Source organism: Anoplopoma fimbria, chromosome 7, assembly GCF_027596085.1.
Source record: "Anoplopoma fimbria isolate UVic2021 breed Golden Eagle Sablefish chromosome 7, Afim_UVic_2022, whole genome shotgun sequence".
NCBI classification, from domain to species: Eukaryota; Metazoa; Chordata; class Actinopteri; order Perciformes; family Anoplopomatidae; genus Anoplopoma; species Anoplopoma fimbria.
The window spans coordinates 10,301,920-10,322,055 of NC_072455.1; the positions used below are offsets into that span (position 1 = coordinate 10,301,920).

General features: G+C 39.6%; 1 protein-coding gene across 1 annotated transcript in view; it reads right to left on the reverse strand.

Moving 5' to 3' along the window:
* The window catches only part of LOC129093132 (ankyrin-2-like), an 83,103-nt gene that overhangs the window by 18,466 nt on the left and 44,501 nt on the right, over positions 1-20,136 (reverse strand). Inside the window, exons 28-43 of the mRNA XM_054601049.1 lie at positions 19,290-19,377; positions 18,470-18,573; positions 17,824-17,862; positions 16,188-16,412; positions 14,730-14,828; positions 12,744-12,898; positions 12,419-12,630; positions 11,591-11,795; positions 11,392-11,488; positions 11,064-11,292; positions 10,062-10,187; positions 9,769-9,891; positions 9,059-9,091; positions 8,716-8,737; positions 2,681-5,125; positions 530-2,569 (exon numbers count right to left, since the gene is read on the reverse strand). Of these exons, the coding sequence (XP_054457024.1) occupies positions 530-2,569; positions 2,681-5,125; positions 8,716-8,737; positions 9,059-9,091; positions 9,769-9,891; positions 10,062-10,187; positions 11,064-11,292; positions 11,392-11,488; positions 11,591-11,795; positions 12,419-12,630; positions 12,744-12,898; positions 14,730-14,828; positions 16,188-16,412; positions 17,824-17,862; positions 18,470-18,573; positions 19,290-19,377 (6,242 nt within the window). The remainder of the gene's footprint in view (positions 1-529; positions 2,570-2,680; positions 5,126-8,715; positions 8,738-9,058; positions 9,092-9,768; positions 9,892-10,061; positions 10,188-11,063; positions 11,293-11,391; positions 11,489-11,590; positions 11,796-12,418; positions 12,631-12,743; positions 12,899-14,729; positions 14,829-16,187; positions 16,413-17,823; positions 17,863-18,469; positions 18,574-19,289; positions 19,378-20,136) is intronic.

The following is a 20,136-nucleotide window of genomic DNA, read 5'->3' on the forward strand; positions in this document are numbered from 1 at the left end:
AAATACCACCAGACAGCCATGAGCGGTCAGAGCCGCAAGATATACCAAATCAAGTCACATTCACAAATGGTATCCGAAAAAATCTTTTCTGGCTTTCTTGATCTTGTAGACCTTACAGTTTGTTTAACCTTGAACAATTACATTATATGGCTGTAAAGAATGTTTTTTGATATATCTTGTAGTAGGACTACGATTAAGAAACATTAATTTCAATCATTAGAAAATAAATGACATTACATGTGATTGTTTAAATAATTAATTACTCTTTAATGTTTTAAAACGTTTTAGTCACTAAGTTGTTTTCACAAGTTCCATAAAGCCTTTAAGTCAATCTTGAGATTTTCAGCACACATAGAGGGAAAGAGAGACACCACAACGCACGCAAACACAGCTCAAAAGACACAGCCACATGAATTCTTCAACTACAATGGGACTTAACTACAAGAGACAGAGATGCAGCACCTTTACAGCTACAGTGGACTAATAAGGCACAAGAGATAGATAATAGCCCCTTAAACTGGGGAGATACCTTGACTTTGGACTTTATCATCTGGGATTCGCTGGATCTGTGTCTCAACAGGGTCGTCCCACAGTGGTCTAATGGGAAAGACGTCTCCTGAGGGTGGGAACTGCATCTCAGGGAAAGGTTCTCTTTCTATGATTGATGGATCGATGAGACTGCTTTCATCATCTGAGTTGGCGGCTGCAACCTCATGTTCTTTCTCTATCTCTGCCTGTGCCAATCTTGCCACAAGTTTTGCTGCTTCATCGCTTATCTCTTCGAAGAACTCAATGGACTGTTTGTTTGGCTCACTTTTCTCTTTAGGGAGTGTTGATGAATGAGATGACTGACCACTTTTACCCCGGACTGGCAATCTGGACTGGAAGCCTTTAGATTTTGCTGATTCAGCACTCAATGGGCGACCTTTTTCTTTTTTAGCAGATGGCCTGGTAGACTCCTCCTCACAGAAGCTCTTGGCTTTGGAAGATGGTGTCTTTGATTTGATATCCACAGAGGGACCTGTGTCTGTCTCAGATTTTCTCCTTGAATCCTTTTTCACAGGTACCTTGAGCTTTTTGTCTAAGGTAGATTCAGCATGTTTGACAATAGTTTGGTGCTTAGGAGTGCTAGCCTTGATTGGAATTCTAGATTTAGATTCAGAAATGAAGGATGCCTCTTTTTTAAGAGTGGTTGAGGAGGAAGTTGCTTGAGATTGAGAGGGAATTGTGTATTTGCCCCGACCTTGTTGAGCAGACTTAGCTTGTGTTTTGACTGGAGTTTTTTTCACACTAGTGGGAGCACTTTCTTTGGACTTGCCTGTTGGTGTGGGTGCTTCTATCACTGACTGTGGTTCTTCTGGAGATGAATCAGAGGACTCCTGGCCCTGCTCAGAGTAAACAGATCTAGTGACTGTAGTTTCGGCTGTTTGTACAGTTGTAATCATTTGGTCAGGGTCATTTTTATCTAAATCTAAGCATCCTTCGTTCACATTTTTGTCTAGACCTTCAGGGGATGTCTGATCTTTCTTTGTAGGCTTGGCTGAAGCGGAAATGCCCATTTTAGGAATTTTAGATTTGGAGGCATCAGCTTTAGAGGTTTGCTGATCACCTTCGGTTGGGGAGTGAAGCCGAGAATCAGTTGCTTCTTTTGATTTCTCAGTCTCCTCAGTCTTAACCTCTAGTGTTAGATTGAGGCCAACTTCAGGTTCCGCTGCGAATCTCCTACTTTCTTGCCTGGCCTCTTCTAAGAGAGGCTCATCTAAAGGCTGTTCACCTATCTGGAAAAAGGCAAATCCACCCCCCTCTTCCTCATAGCTCCTCTTAGTCATGTCAATAGCACCGCTTCGGGTCATCTCAAAAAGCTTCCCTTCTTGGAATAGAAAAGGGTTGGGCTCACTGGTAGGAGTGCTCTCTTCTGTTGGTGTTCTACCAGGTGTTGTGTCCGGAGTTGCTTGCAGAGACTGGCGATCCACCACCAGATTCAGTATCTTCTGTTCCTCCTCTTTTACACGAGCTGCAAAAGCGGCATCATCCTCCCTCATGGCAGACCATGAGTCAGTGTCTACCCTTGCAGTGACACCTTTTGACTCAGTTCTGGGGAGCTCCGGTGCCTCATCATCCTCCTCTGTGTCATCATATATGCAGACCTCCTGTTTGAATATTTCCCTTGTTTGACCAGTGGCATTAGCTGCACTGCACCCAGCCTCTGGTGCTCTTGTAGGCTCTTTTTGATCACCTTTCACTTCATCTGTTACATTGCTACTTTGCTTTAGCCTAACACTTAATTCTTGAGCATCCTTATCATCTCCTCTGTTGTCTTTTGAGTTCCTTAAACTCTCCTCCTTTTGCTCATCAGTCCTGTTTTCAGTGTATGTTGTTACAAGAGCCTTTTTGGCAGTACTGTCTTCATCAGTTTTTACAGATGGCGGGACTCTTTGATCCTGTGTAGTTTCCGGTTTGGATTGTGAATGATGATGGGCTGAGACAGAGTGAGGCCCCTCTGAACTGACAGTGGCTGTTCTTGTTGTGCTCTTGACCTCTTTGCTGTGGGGTCCATCATGCAAACCTGCTGAAAAAGGAGAGGGAGGTTGTACTTTAATAAGGGGATCAACAAAAAGAGCTAACTCTGAATCTTCAGTGGGTCCATCGAGCCCACATTCACTTTTCAAAAGCTTCTCACTTGAGTTCTCTATAGTTTCATAGCTGTCATCCCCTAGTTTGGCATTTGCTGTGGGAAACGAATCTTTTCTAGAGTTCTTTTTGCTTCTCGCGTCTTGTTCCATTTCATCAAATGTTTTTATTTTGGCTGCCATCTTAAACATCTCCTCCTCTGGAGTAATTTTTCTTTTAGCTTCATAGCTGTCTGATGTATCCTCTTCTTGGTCTTCAGGGATGACAGCCGGTTTGGAAGGAACAGAAGGGAATGTATAGTCAGGGGGTTTGGGGTTTACCTCATAACTTACCTCGTCCGAACTGGGAGTATCAGGGGAGAGGGGACTCTTACCAGAACTTGTCATCTGAGATGTCTGCTCACAACTGTCATCATCAGCACTAGCCTCATGGTCTCGTAGCAGCCTACCACGCAAAGCATCTTGGGGGAAGTCTGTAGCTTTGGAGGGATCTGGATGGCTTGAGGATTTACTAGATGGACCTAGAGTTGATTGGAAGGATGGGTGGCTTTTTTGCTCTACGGGACTGCTCTCTAAAGAGTCATGAGGGGGTGATTCCTCAGTTGGGCTAGGTTCAATGGAATCTGGGGACTTATGGGAGGAGTTTTCTTCCATTAGAGGACTACCCTCTAGAGAGTCTCTGTGGCTTATTGTCAAAGACTCATCAGCTAATGGACTGAGAGCATCTGAGTCTTGTTTTAAAGGCAGCTCTAAGCTTTCATGATCCCGAGAAGAGGATCTAGAGGCTGGAGACCCAACAAAAGACAATTCTTGCTGATGAGCAGGGCTCTCGTCATCGCTAAGAAAAGTTTCTACAGTTTCTGAAATTTTCTTTGTTAGCTTTTGAGGTTTAGATGGCTTACACTCACTCTCCCTAACATATATGAACTCACTTGTAGTGCGATCATCTGCAGCCTCGCTGGAAGAAACAGGGAGAGTCAATTCTGTATACTGTTGGTCACCAGTGGTCCCTACACCAGAGTCTCCAGACTTCTCTGTATCTATAAATTCTTTTTTGACTGTTGTGCCAGTTGCTACCAAAGTTGTAGAGGTCTGCTGTCCAGTTTGGGGAGAAAGACTCTCTGGGCTTGTGCCCGGAGTGGCAAGACCCTCATGTTTGTCACTGTCCTCAGAGCTCAAATGTGGGGTACCATCTCCAGAGCTGCCACTTGGAGATTCTGCCACACCCTCATGTTTTAAGCTGTCAGAGCTATCATCAAGACCACCATTTCCAAAGTCTGCAGTTTCAGTTATCTCTGAATGAGCGGAAGCATCTGACTTTCTTTCTATCTCTATGTCTTGCTGAGTGGTCTCTTTCATGCAAGGTCTGGAATCCAAAGATACTTCTCGTTCTGGAGAGACACGTGAGGTGTTTGCTTTGGTCATGGACTTTGGCTGGATGGTGTCTGATCTTGTGGTTTTCTCTGATCTTGACATAGAGGATGTTTTGAGCTCAAATAGCCCAGACTTTCTCTTTGAGGGGTCCTGTCCTGTTTGGAATGCTTGCATCAGCTCTTTAACTGACATAGTCTCCTCAAGTTTCTCAGATTCAGTTTTGGGGGATTTCGGGGGAACCCGTTTAGAGTTAGGGCTTTCTTTGTCTTTTGGAGAGGATTTGCTTATAACAGGCAATTGTGAGGCCTTGTGTCCAGTGACCGTTTTGCTCTTTTGCTCTGCCTCTACTTTCTGTTGTAAGGCTTTGACTTTGTCCTTTATTGACCCAATGGGAGTTTCTTCAACAACTGGGGATACAGGTGAAGCTGGGGCAAGAGCTGTAGGCAAACTTAGAAGAGCACCCGTCTCTGTTGTTTCCTCTGCCTGCCCCTGGTCTTTCCCCTTCCTTTTGACTGGCTTAGCAGCAGTTTTGTCATGCACCTTGGTTGGGGTAGTTGGCTTTGCACTTTTACGTAGTACAACATCTGTGAACTTTTCTTGGACAGCTGGCTCTTTTTTCACTTTAATTTTGGAGCTTACTGGTGCATCCAGGAGGTACTCTTTAAGGTCACCACTGTCTTTTATTGCTTTAGGTCTGGGAGCCCTGTTAGCTCTGCTTTCACGTAACACAGGCTCTTGAGTTTCTAAGGCTGCCATCTTTTTGGCCACCTCTATCTCATTGTCCGAGAGGAGAACCCACTCCTCGACCATTCTAGCTGCTTTTGGTGCCTCCTCTGCTGCCTCATCCTCATATGTTCCACTCCTCAGTATCTCACTGACTTTCTCTAGGTCCTCTTTTACTTTCTCTAAGTCCTTCTCCATTATTTCTAATGGCTCTCCAGAAACATCCTCAGTTCCTTTCTCTAGACCAGACCTTCCTAAGGAAGGGGATTTCTCTGTTGAGTCTGCAGTCAAGATGGCAGTCATTTTGATCAAATCTTGTTTCATCTCTGACACGTCGGACAGAAGGTCTGGTTCTCGAATCAGCTCTGATTTCAGCACTGATGTAGACGTCTCTTCATCTTCCATATGGAAGAACAAGTAAGGAATAAAGAAAATCAAAAATTCAAATGAAAGGAGACAGACATTGGAGAATGTGATCAGGACAAGATTGGAGCACACTGCAGGGATCATAGGACAACAAATTCACAAAGGGTTCTACATCAGGGTATCAGAGGAATTTGGCTTATACTTTCATATGTCTTTTGGGAACTGTGGAAAAGCAAGGGCTAAATATTTCCGATGGAAAAGGATATGAGCAGGAAATAACTTGCATATACACTCAGCAAACCCACACTCACAAGACAAAACTATGGCAAAAAACAAAAATACATAAAAAAAAAACGTTAACAACCATGAAACCAAGAAACTAACCAATCCAATGGAAAAAGGGACAACAAAGGAAACAAAGAAAAAACACCAAGTCATCTCAAGATTGCTCGGATGTATGACAAATGTCAATTTGATATGAGGCAAAACGACTTGAAAACAACTTAGACTTCTAGTGTCGGTCTATCAAAGAAAGCCAGTTATACAAAATATGATGCTTTGCCATGCTTTTCATTGTACGCAAAGCAGGATCTCTGGAATACTTGAACAATCTTGGCTAGAGAGGGATATTATTTTAATTTAATTTGCCCTCCATTCAGTCTTATGTTTAGCTAAACATTTGAAATAACTATAATGCTTTATCATAGAAACTGAAAAATAACTGCACAAAACCATATACAAATTGTGTTGTAAGGTAACATTCCAAAATCAGCATACCAGCAAAAGATGAAATTAACTCTCAGAAACACGACAAAGAATACATACATAGAATCATACAGACATACAAGCGCACACATACACATTTATGTAAGGCAAGTTATTTCCATGCAAAGCAAAGGGAAGTGCTGATGGAAAGGTCTTGATGAAGAGTAAATGGAGTAAGTGTATGTTCAGTGTACTGATTGAATTAGTAGATGAGAGGCGCTCATGATCAAGGGCTGCTTGGTAATATGTCTTCATTAAGTAATGTGGTGAGATATTGTGTATCCATATCATCTATATAAAATAATTATAATGCCTATATTACACATATATACAAGGAATTTTAATCAGTAGCATGTTATCCATGTATGTTCAGTATGTTATATTTATAACACCGGTGGTTTTATTATAACATTAATTTAAATGCTCAAGTATATAGTATTTGCCTGTTTCTATTTTAGTATTTTTCTCATTACTATATGAACAAGGCAAGCAGGGTAGAAGGGGAAGATTCAAAATGGGTTTAGAGGTTTACTGCTCTTATCTTAACTACAGGACTACAACTAGAGCAATACTAGTAGTCTGGCCTCTAATCTCCTGGAACTTGGTGCTGTCGCTATCACTAGCACCCGGTTTCAGGAACTCAGAGCCCAAGCGCACATGTGAATGAGCAATTCATTTTTGGAATTTGGATGACCAGAGGTACTAGCACAACCCTGACACAGCATGGCGCAAGAGAGGTAGCAGCGTTATGGACCCATTAGGAGGAGGAGGAAGGCTGTATCAGCAACTGGAGTTCAGGGGTCTGTACTATGAAGCAGGATTTGGGGTTAGAGCGGTTACTTCAGGGTATACAGACTGGATATACAGTCCTACAAAGGTGGTTAAATTCTTAATAGGGAAGATCTCCATGGTAATGAATGCTGCACACCTAATATGCTCTGGAGCAGGTTATGTTTGAAATAAGAGATCAACTCTTATTAAGTCTTATAAAGGGTTATGATATCACTGACCCATCTAGAGCACACAAAAATAGTATTATTACAGGGGTCTATTCCAATTTATTGATCTGTTGCAGATGTATTCTTATAGCGTGTATGACAATATTTTAGCCTTATTCTTTCAGCTACAACCCCGGTGGTTTAAAACAGGCTTGGTTTAAAATAGGCTATAATTATTTTGTATTACTTTATTCATAACATGAGCATTCCAATTTGATAACAAATCAGGCTACACTAATATTTTTAGGATTATACTATTATAAAATTAGATCACAATGGTGGCTGTGTATAGGGTCACATGTTTTTTTCAATAACTCCATATTTTTGTTAAGTTCAAAGGTCAACATTTATGAAAAAAGATAGATGTATCAAATTTCCAAAATTCCCAATTGAATTTTATCTGATGGAATATATTGCTTCAGTCCAGAATTCATGATGCTTATCTCTCATAACCAACAACACTTTACTGTGTTGCTACAGCACAAAAAAATATTGTCATACGCACCCTAAATGCCTAAAGGGAAATGGGGTGTGTATGTGAATAAGGTATCTTCTATGCCATAATAATACACCTAAGTAACACATTAACTAATTAAGGGAATACACAAACCTAATTATGATCAGATCAACTCGTGCTCTAGATTGGACAGTTATATGTCCGTTATTCACAGTCTGTGAATTTTTTTGTCAACTGTCTTTCCTGCATTTGGCAGCTACAACTGTGTTGCGCTGGCTTGGATTATGTGTTTAACTTATTTGTATTTATCTAATTTTATACTTTCCTTTGTTTGTATGTTACATTACTGACAGCAGAGTTGACCATGTTTGTGATTGGTCCTATGCCTCAAACAACGCCCCATTTATAGACAGTTTTAGAAACCCTGAGATGCTAACCACCATCGCGTGACTGTTTAGGGGGATTGTTGGGCTTAGTTAAACCTGATAACCAAAATATATCCTAGGTGTGTTGAACTCGCTTCTTAGTACAGTCCCCCGGTGTGCTTCAGTTGATGACCAATCACCCTCCACTCAACTCTTTAAAAAGCTGCTATCATTCCCTTCTTGCTGTCTTAACCAACTGCAACCGATTGGAAGTCACACATCCCGTTGATTTGTATATTTACTGTGCATTCACTGTTGCCATTAATAATCTTCTACGGGTTGTTTTTTTGGAGAGGTCTGATTTCGTATTTAACTACAAAAAAAATTGTTTCTTGTGGTCTGTGCAGGTAAAAATGACAAAACAATCAGCCAAATAGGATTGCTCTCCCTGAGCGGCATAAACACAACCCAAGTTGTGTCAATCCACCAACCTCCAGACAAGCTTGTTTGCTTGGAGCCATTAAAGACCAAACAGGCGCAATAAACAGAACATTGGCACAACAAAAATGTCATTGTGACTGCGTTAGCCAGCAAAACATTAGAGGCCATTGTCAAATAAACTTCACCACAGTATGAAAGCATTTAATTTTCATGTACATAGATGGCACTAAGTAAAGAGTTAAAATGAGTTAAATTGAAGACAATCAGGCAGGTGTAAAACTTAAAAGAAAATGAAAATAAAGAGTGAAGTTAAGCCTCAGGAGAAACATAACTCTGTCATGGAAAGTTTGTGTGACAAGAGAAAAATACATGAAGCTTAAAGGGTTTAGAAAAGATATATATGGTGAGCTAAGGGCTACGCTGGGGGTCAGTGTATCAGTTTGGTTATTCTACACACTACTTCTGTCCAATCACCTACACAATATCAGTATTATTGTCATATTAGTTTGATAAATAAAGGCATGCAGTATTATTATAGATATCACCTATTTTATTACACATTATAGAATACAATGAAATGAGAAAAAATATCTTACATTTCTGTAGCGTTTTGCTGGTCTGGAAAATAACATGGAAAATTGACCACAGTTAGTCTTGTTTCATACACTCATATGCGCCAAATATTCTCAAAACTACTACTTCTATTACAACTTCTACTTTAGAAAAAGAACACAAAGGACACACAAAACACAACAGCAAAAATGAGCTATGCCACTGAAAAATCACAATCTAATATACTACAATGAACACAATAGATCTAAAATATAATATTTGACTACTTGTGAACATGTCCACTGTCCTGATAACAATACTGTGAACAGGATAGCTCAGCAGAGCTAGTTAGTAGAAGAGGGAGGGGGAAGCAGTGGCTGCTTTTACCTCTTCCTCTTGCTCTTGGTCTGAATCGGACTCCTTTTTAGAGCAAGAAGCAGCGTGAAGCAGAAAGATGTGCACATAGAAACAACAGCCACATTAAAAGGGAGAAAAAAGACAGTGGGCAATGTATGGTTACCAAAGCGACAGCGACAACCGGTCAGTGTGATTTCAGGGAAAGCTAGAGAGGCCTTTAAAGCTGGATTACAGAAATATGTTAGATGTAAAAACAGAATAATCTAGTAAACCTAAATTACACTTTGATCGTTTTTTTGTCTCTTGGCGCTTCAGCATGAAGCATCTATGACTTGCCATCACATTGCATAACATCTGGGATTTAAGGTAAATTTATTTCGTTTTCTTCTTATCTGATTATGTTATGTTGCCTAGTACAGCCTTGAAAATGGTTCACTGGGTAGCTCTTAGAATTAGCAGTTAACTACATGTGATATCAAACATTTATAAATTAAATAAGAAAGTGTAGTTAGGAATATTGAATTGGAAAATAATTGCAGTTGTGTTTTTGAATAATGTAGTAATTGATAAGGTGGAAATTAGTTTGTATTACAGTGTAACAGGGAAAATAGGATCAAGATAACAGTATAATCCAGTTTACAAACAAATAGAGTATGAAACTAAAGTGCTTTTTGTGAATTTACAAGATATGCAACACAAAGCATCTTCTTTTGAGTCAAACATCTGTGTAGTGCCCTTACCTTGCAGTATGATGGGAGGGTGATGTTGAGGTTGCATATGGCATTTTGGGTGAGTGACCTGTAGTTCCTGGGTTCTTTCATAAAGGACAGACGGCCACACGGCTCCTGAGTGTTGTCTCTGATCTGCAACATCCAAGCAGTCCACCATTACTCAGTCAACTAGTCATTAAATCTTCTCTGATTACAGTGTTATATGCAATTAGAAAAAAAAATCTATATCATTGTACTATTATTAACACTTGCTTAAAACCTTGGTGGTTGTTTCTATGTTTCAAAAACATAATAGCGCTCACTTTGATGAAGAGTGCTAGTCGGTTCTCCTTAAACGCAAAGAAGCTGAAGAGATGGTGCTGGCCACTTTTGGTGAGTGGAACAAGGTTTCCAAAGCAGTCTGCATAGATAGGTTTGCCTTCAAGGACCTGAGAAATATAACAACTAGACGTATTAACAGCATACAACAATTTTCCTCCATGCAGTAGGGTACCCATTTCGCGAGAAAACCATTGAACATAGCCTTTAAGAACATTTTTATTTTAAAAGTCAAAGTTTCCCAAAAAGTATTTTTCTGAAGGTTGATATCTTTTATGAATAACCATGATATATAGGGAAAGAGGTTTCTATTCATTTCATGGCACTAAAGCTGGACAATCTTAGCCTAGCATTTGATACTGCTGATCATGCACATTTGGTTAAAATGTGTTACTTCATATTGGTTTAAATCACATTAATTAAACAAAACTTTTTTAGTAGTGGTCTGAGGTCCCTTCATTCTTGTGTCCCATGATCTGAGGGGTTCCCCAAGGCATCATGTCCGGCCCCTTTTTGTTCACAGTATACATGCATCCACAAGGACAACTATCCACAAGCACAACTACCAATGTAATGCAGATGACACACAGATCGTTGCCCTGGTTAAAATCAGTTAAGAAGGCAACTGTCATCTTTTTTTTTTTTTAGAAATCAAAAATTTGATGTTGCAAAACCTTATCACAATTCAAGCAAATCAGATCATTGTTTTTGGTCCTTCCCGAAGCTAATTTCCATTCTACAGAACAGTGTGTGTTCATATACCAAACCTACAGACATTTTAAACATAATCTTTGACAGTAATCTCTTGATTGCCAAACAGGTCACAAGAGTCGTCCAATAATGTTTCTTCCAACTGTCAACTGTCATCAATCATTTTTTGGGGGGTTTTAATACTGGTATTTAGCTGGTACAAAATGCAGCGGAGTGAACTACACCTCCATCAGCTGCCATTGGGGAGATATTCCTCCCCCACTCTCCTTTCTCACCTCGACATCTCGGCTTCGGGCCACCTCGGTGAAGTTTTCCTGCTGCTCCAGGGTTTTGTCAATCTTGTCGTCTGTCATACAGAAGCACCGCAGTCGGGCCTCAATGGGATCGTGGGTCTTGGCAAAGATGACAAACTTGGCCATGTAAGGGACACAGATAATGTCTCGGTAGATTTGAGTGGAGAAATTGACAGATTCCTGGACTTGCCGACAGTCTATCAGCCAGAATCTAGAAAGCAGAAGGCGATCGGAAAGAAACAGTGAAGTTAGATCTGCAGCTCTTTTAATCAGTAATATAGTATTTAGAACAAATATTGTTTTGTGTAACCTTGCAGACACGTTGGTGGTGAAGGAGACACAGTCATTGATAAATGTTAACGGAGTGGTTCCTGTTATGTCCTCCCATTGAGCAGGCGTCGTTCCACCTGCACATGGACACAAACCCAAGATTTGCATAATTGAATGTGAGCGTTTGAACGGTTGGTCTATTCACAGCTTTGTGTTTGTATTTGCGCGTTTTCTCTAACCTGTGATACTACAGAGCAGTCGTAGGGTGGGGGTGTCTCCTCCAAAGCCATTGAGGACCAGGTCTGAGTTGCTCTTGGGGACAGGGATGGTCATGGTTATGGGTTTATGGAACTTCCTCCTGCGAGGCTCCAGGGTGACGATGGGGCTAAACGTGGCCTTGTTCCCCAAGATCTTCCTCACTACATCCACACTCACTGGCTGGGACTAGGATAGAAGACAGAGTATACAATGACCTTACATTTTGTTGTCAATAAACCCTACAAATGGGTAATACTTGAGCTAAGGCCAAGTACTAAGGGTTATCTCTTGACTGAAATGTTTGCTGCAGGGAAATATGAACTAGGGTTGTCAAGTGACTGAATACAAGCTATGACATTCAACACCCATCCATCTTACCTTTTGAGCAAGGGCATTTTCATACACATGGTATGTCATACAATAGTATGGATCATCTCCACCTTGACAAACAGAAATCTTCCTATGGTTCTCAGACACTAGCCGTGTGGCTATAGGGATAATAATGTTGCTTGGTTGTCAGCTGGTTGATCCACAACCATGGTCAAGATCGACATTTTCTACAAATCTCCATCATCCTAAGAGTATGAATCCCAAGGATTTTGCTGATCTTTTGACTTTTTATCTAATGCCGATATTTGACCTGTTCAACTTTTGTTTTTCATCTACTTTTTTATATTGGGATGTTTGACATCTAAGCTTGTTTGACATCTAAGCTTGTATCCTCTGCTATGATTAGACAAATACAACAAAACAATTTTACAGTTAATATCAAAGGGGTCCATAGACTTTACTGATGCTTTGTCAATTACCTGTAGTCCGACCCTGATACGCTTGGTTAGGGCGCCCTCAGGAAAAACTGCCTGTACTTGGGGCACAACAGTGCTGCTCAGTACGCCTCCTTCAGGACCAATCAGATTATTATCTTGCTTGATGCGGGACACCACTGCAAAGTATTGTGGGAAATCTCTTGTGATTATTCGGCAAACGCGCTTCCTCTCCAGCTCCTCTGGTGTGTCCAGTTCTGGAGGAGGGGTCAGAGTGGGACATGTGTCAGGGACAATAAAGTAAGTAGATTTTTAAATCTGCTTTTCCAAAGTCATGGTGTAGTCTACTGTTTAATCATCAGAGACTGACCTTCGTCCATGCCGTTGAGTATCTGGTTGAGTTCCTCTTGGGTGTGTTCACAGTGATGCTCCTTCCAGCTTTCTCCGGTCTCACTCCTCAGAATCACCAGCTCCCTCTCTTTCCCCCGGAGGGCAGCAAAGTGGGGGATCTCCACAATCACAGGACTGGAGAGGTGGAGGCCAGGTAGTGTGAGTAAGTATAGAATGTCATGGATGTTAACAGTGTGTACAAGTGCCACTGGGAATGGTCCAATTTACTTTTTAATTTACTTAATTTAAAATTCTTAGTCAAGATCTTAGACCTTAGACTGATAAGTCCTACAATGGTTAGCTTTGTTTCTATTTCCTTCAGTACTACACACAATAGTTTGGATGTAATTACAGTTCTATGAAGTTTGGATTTCCATCGTCAACATAGTCACAGGTGTAACTATGTAAGCAACTTGATAGGAGCCTGACATCCAGCACTCTTTATCGTCATGCCTTTCTGTGCAATTTATGATACAGCAAGATTTAACTTTTTGCTGCTTATGTCAATAGCCTCGTAACAAATTGCTTGGAGCAACATGTCAATTCCCCAGAGGCTACAAGGCTGGTGTTCACTTTAGAACACCTTTCATAACTCATTTGATCTTTAATAAAACAAGATAAACAAGACTGTGTATTGACTATTTGGTCTGACTTCAGCATTGCTTAAGTGCTCGTGTTGCATCAGCCATGCAAGTGAACTATCCAGGTGGATTAATTTGTTCACCTTGTAGAATTAGCTAATTCTACTGATTACTAGTCTACTTCTAGGCAACTTTCCAGACTTCTACTGCTGCACAGTGAGCTGCTTTTCTTGGTTGCTTACCACAATGTAAAATGCTAGTTGTGAGTAACAAATTAAAACGGGTAACAAACAACTACAAACAAGAAGTGCATTTGGTCATATGTGAGTGAGTGTTTTAAACTTATCCTACTCGACAACAGAAAAGTGGATTATGCTGCGGCAGTAGTTTGAGAAGGTGGTGATTATCTGCTTTAAAAACGATATTAACGATTGTAACCACAACCCACAAGGGATGAGAAAAATGTTTTTGTAGATTGACTTTATTCAATATTTAAGTATTGAACTTTAATACTTACCTGATATGCATAATCACGACAAACTAGCTACAACACATATCTATAACAGGCATGCTACAAGTACAATCCAACATTAGACGAACACAGCTATAAAGCCTAACTGCTGATATTTTCATGTGATATTTTGAGGGTTCTTTGGCCTGACAGTAGATGATCTGATGTTTTCAAATGTTGCCGTTTGTATGCTAATTTAAAGCTAGCACTTGCCAGCTTTGCACTTTGGTTGCCCCAAGTGGTGGCAGGACATAACTTCTTTATTTATTTAAAGTTCTGGCTCAAATGGTGAAAAGGTAGCTAAGCATTCAACTTATTTAAGCTTTGTGGTTGGCTTTTAAGATTTGTAATTTCGTGCTAAAAAGGAAAATGCTTAAAGGAAAAAGGCCAAAAAACATTAGCATGCTATCTAAGTTACACTAATATTTGGGAAATTAGCCTGTTGGTTAACTTAACATTTACATGAAAAACGTAAAAAAAACAGAGCCAATCACATCATATTGTCAAATTTCACCATGTGCCATAGCTACTCACAGGCCACACAACCATTTAAATTTCACAAAAAAATAATAACCAAAAAAATCTTCTAACCCACATTTGTTAAGAAAAAAGGAAGAAAGAACACATTAAAACAAAAATGGAGAAGGCTAAGCAAAGATGCTGATTAAAAAAATAAAAACAGCAAGGTAAGGTCGCAGCTATGACATATATGGAGGGTCATAAGTAGCAGATGAGGTGGGTACAAGACCAGCGCAAAAACAACAACACAATAACTTATGGACAGAATTACATCAAATGGAAGGGTTTGAAGGTAAAACACTGAGACTGGCATCCATAGATTGTTTCATATGCAAAAATGTTTCTTCCACCATACCCAAGGAATTTTGTCCCCGGCGGACCAAGCTGGAGGATTCTGCTAACCAAACTCTCTCCCTCATTAAGAGGTGGAGGGGCAGTAGGGAGGTGGAGTTTACTGTGTGATCGACCAAGCGTCCATACGCAGCAGTGAGGAAGAAAGAGCACACAATGTTTTGGTTGGGTGCAAAATAGAAACCTTGGGGACTGATTTTCAACACTTTTTAACACTGTGGTAATTTTTAACTGTATGTCTAATTAAACACTTTTTAGCCTATTTTTCTCCTGCTTTATTTCATTATTACAGTCAGTTTTATTGAGTTCCAGCTGTTTTTATTTCAAAATAACAATAAACTAATCCGCAATAATCTTTTTCATAATGCCACTTTTAATCGCAAAGTCTGTCAATCAAGACAAACAGGCAGTGACAAGTCCATAACAATTTTATTTTTATTTTTTTAATAAAACAGCTGGAATCTAATTTAAGATATTTTTGCAGTTTCAAATGTTAAACAAAACTTGATTATTCACATTCATAATGGGATGAATCACCTTAGGGTAGAGGGAGGCAGGTTTTACTGCAGAGCGCAATACTCACACATTTAAATATATTCATTTAAACAAATAAGAAAAACCTATTTCAGTAGTTTTAGTTTCAGGCAGAACCTTCATCATGTGAGCAGTGGATAGTTAATGGATCATTTATATAATTATTTTATTCTAATTATTACTTCACTTATACTATTATTATTATTAATACACGGTCATAATCATATAATAAATGCTTCTATGTATTTTTTCAAACATTACCAGCTGAGGGCAGTATTTGAGGCCACATATCAAACCAATCATGGTGCAATATATTGGAGGTGGGGTTAATAAGAAAGGCTTTATCATTAAGGGTTAAGGGGAAAGTTAAAACGAGTTGGACTGCAGCTGTTATGAAAGAAATCAGGGCATGCTGAAGAGCAAGGATTAAGATTTCCCTGGTGCTGGGAGAAAGCAAGAGCAGATACAGAAACAGCTTTAGTAATGCAGAGGCAGAGGTTAAATAAATTTGAAATAAAAACGCAGTGTTGTGAGATTGCAATTAAAAAGGATACAAATCAGTGCCATTAGCCTGAATGTAGAGACAGTTTACTACAGGTCTGACCTATTCTTCCTGTTTTACATGATTTTGTTCATCCCACTCATCTTCCCTCTTACATTAGAGATGCATGCATGAGATAAACACTTTGTAAATTCTATTATCCTAATTCATTTCAAAAGGTCATTGACATAGAACATCAAAACCTGTGTTAAAATAATGTAAAAACTGTAAAAGTACACTGATTTTTCAATGCTACCACTTACTAGAAATGAAAAAATACTACATCGTATCAATTCATTGAACTGCTGATTACTGCTACCTCTCTATCTTCCTTCTCTCTTAATCCTGCACATTCAACAATTCCATCATCCATCCCTGCGGCCTTACCCAAGGAACTGGGCTCCAGAGGGCCCCACCTCGATGAGCCTGCTGGCCAGGCCCTCGCCCTCAACCATCGGGGGCATGGTGGCCAGACGGTGCCTCTTCACCAGACGGCACGTCACCCGCGTGGGCGCACTGCACTTCCTCGGCGGGATGATGATGCGTAGGCCGTTGTGCCGGCAACCACGCATGGCCCCGCCCCTGGCGTCCACCATGAAGCTGACCAAGAAGCTGTGGCAGAACAGGAGATAATTCCATAAATTAAAGACATATCTCATTGAACCCATTAAATGAGGAGAATATAGACACCAAAGCTACGTGGTAGATTGTTTGCCCAAGTGATAATACTAGCAGTACCTGAAAGGTAGAGAATCAAGAAGTAGTTGCTACCTAAAGTGGCTACTTATCCAAAAATAAAGATCACATACTGCTAATGTGGATGTCACGAGTTGTCAAGTTGGAAGACAGTTGTCCCTTTGCCTGCTTGTTCTGGAGCTTTTGACCAAATAATACAGTCTTCATTAAACAGCGGCTGAGCAGGGATTGTTTTGTCAACTGCTTCTTTTAAAACAGGGTCTCAGTAAACAGCAGCCACTGTGAGCACAAGTTTACAGAATAATAGTAAGCACTAATTGGTGTTTTTTTTCTTTCAAAAGATTTAATGTAAAAAAGATGTAATTTTCTCTTGCATATTAACAGGTATATTGACAAACAAAACTTGTTGTAAAAAGTCTCTGCTCACTGTATCATATATTTGTAAGAGCAGTCATGCAGACTGCGGGGTCATTTCGCTCACTTTGGTGTCTCTTTTCTCAACACTGAATGGTCACCACGATCAACTGCTCCATCTCTGTGACTCCTGTCAAGTTGTAACAAACAGTTTGACTTCATAGCTTAAGACTCCTTGACCTCGCTCCTCATGCAAAGTGTCAAATACTGAATGCACATGGATCACACATCACCTGGAAAATGTATGGGTGTAATGAAGTGACGTTAAAATTCTATTTTTTCCACGGTCATTACCCAAACAGACAACACAAGTGTTTAACAAGAGCACAAAGACATAAAAACATCCATTTTAAAAAAATTCCAATTTACGACCAGAATAGAGAAGACGAAGGTTTATGTCCTTCATTGCTGGAAAGTACCTCAGTGGTATAGTTCAATGTGTCAGAAAATAAGGCTTTTCTGATTAACAGACAGTATATGAAAGTATTATTCTGCTTAAGGAGACCGAAGCTCAAAATAATACTTGTTTTATATAATAAGACTTGTGCCAATGTATTTGTGAGGTTGATAGGTGTGTTAGTAGAAATTCACAATAAACGAGACATTGTATGAAATCCACAAACATGTCCTCAACTTTCACCGTCTCTTTTTGTCCAGATATCACAATTAAAGATTAATTTTTTTCTATCACACAATCTCTCCATGTGGAGTCATCAAATCTGGGATTTAGAGTGTGGAAATTTAAATCAGATTAAAATGATTGGACACGTTGTAAACCCACAACCAGGTCTGTGAGGCAATGTCTGTTGAGGACAGTGACACATACACCTCTCCACCAGGAGAGCACACTGTGAGGGGAGGAAGAGCATGATGATGAGGAGGAGAATGATTTAACCAAGGTGCAGAAGGTCACCTGCTGTGGTCTCCATGATCAGGGCACGGAGAGGAATGGCTGAAAACAATTACCACATCAGACAGAAAGGAATCAAAAGTCAAGCAGAAACAATTCAGAGAAACCCAGAGAGAAAAAGCAGAGCGGACACGAGACAGTCAAAATAAGGAAAAAGAGACAGAGTAGTTACATAGATCTTTTAAAACACATTCAACAAGTGCTGACATAATCACTTACATCTCAATACTGCCTATGTACTGTAGGAGAGTAGTGACGATTCAAATAAGTATTTACAGTACTTTCACCAAATATGTATAGCAAGAAAAAAAACATAATTGCAAAATGTGTCATTGATGTCGCTTTTATAATGTCAATTTCTTTAACATGGACAATATACTACGCTTCCCTTTGTTGCATGAAGGAATAGTTCAACACTTATGTCCGTGTGTTAAGTACATAGCTGTAGTCAGGACATTGCTAGCCTAGCTTAGCTCAGAGACGGGAAACAGTTAGCCTGGCTTTGTCTAAAGTAAAAAAATAAACAGTCTAATTTATATATTTTACAAGCCATTTCTTAAAAAAACATTCATCCACATTTACCACACCTATGTTCAATATGTAAAAGTTTAAAATGTGTATTATTTTGCCCTAGTCTGACAGAACCTACCCAGAGTGAATGGGGCTAGAGGATAAAGCCACATTGTCGAGGTTCTCGGTGCCCCAACTCAGACGATACGAATCCCTCTCACACTCCCTGGCAAGTGACGAAACCTGGATTCAAACAAAGAACCTCTTATCAGACAAATACCAGCAATTACTTTATTTAGCATTATGAACTGAAGATAATACATATATTATTATACTTTGCTTGCCATTCATCAAAGTTCAATACTAAATCACCAAAGTTAACCTTAACTGTAATCAATATAGAGTAGTTAACATCGCCAGGAGGATCAAGAGAACAGTTGTGTGTGTTAGCGTGTGTGTGTGGGTGAGTGAATGAGTCAAGTCGCGGTTGAACCTACTCCAATAATCCATTACCAGAAATAAATTGGTAAGGTACTGCACTATTTGCAACCAATATGCTCAAATGCTCAAAACTAAAAAAACATTATGTAGTATGGCCCCTATCAGTGTTATTAGTTCATATTTTGATATTATTGCATCATAAATGATGCACTAACATGTAGTAGAACTTCATATACTGTTTAGTAGTTAGATCTAAAATAGTAGATGGTATTTATTTGTTTTTAAATAAAAATCCTAATCTCCAGACTATTGCAGTCAAATAAATGAAGTATATTATAAAGTATATAGTTCCCGCTGAACTGTAGTGGAGTAGAAGTATAAAGTAATTTGAATTACTGTACTTGTGTTAATGTACTTTCCATTGCTTATACAAACAACATCATATCAGAGATGACTGTTAAAGCTAGAGGTGTATTTCACCTGTGATGACTGTGACTATAATTGACCATGTACTTTACCTGATGACCGGTGAGCATCTCGTCCATGATGCCTTCATGCTTAGGGGAGTAGTAACTGTGGTGGGTTGGTGTGAAGGACCTGTCTGAGCTATAGCAGAGAAGAAGAAAATCATTGAAGCCAGTGAAGCTCAGTGGTCAGGACAATTGCATAGAGCACAATGGGTGGGAAATTAATGAGAACTACAGGAAATACACTTTCGTTTCAATTCCACAAACAGGGATACCTGTTCATAGGAGAATCTGTCAAAATCTGTTGATGTGGTAATTTAATACCCTGTAGCTCATAACTTGTATGAATGTCATTCAGGGAAAATACTCCTATTAAATCAATAGACAACTATGTTTTGCATCATTGTTGTCTTACCAAAAACAATTAAAAAAATAAGAATATTAACAGCATCTAGGCTAGCATTGTCTCACACACTTTTACCATTTGACTAGCTTAAAAGGAAGAATAACATTGAATAACTGCTTTAAGGTTGTACAGTAGTGCTTCAAACAAAACTAAACACAAGCATGCTAACATGCTCACACTGGCAATGCTAACAGCTTATTGTAGGCATAATGTTGACCATTTAAGTGTGTTAGCATGCTCATGTTTGCAAATTAGCAGTAAACATAAACTTTAGCTGAAGCTGATGGGAATGCTATCAATTTTGCAGGTTTTGGTCGTAAACGAAAGTCAAGAAGTTTCAATGTAGCAGATAGAAAACAAACATGGGGACCACCAAAGTAATCAGTATTCATCCTCTGGGGACCATGGATGTCTGGGCCAAAGTGGTGGACAGAATACCAACCAACACTTAGAAAAACACAAAGTCTAAATTCACTCAGACTCACTTTCTCA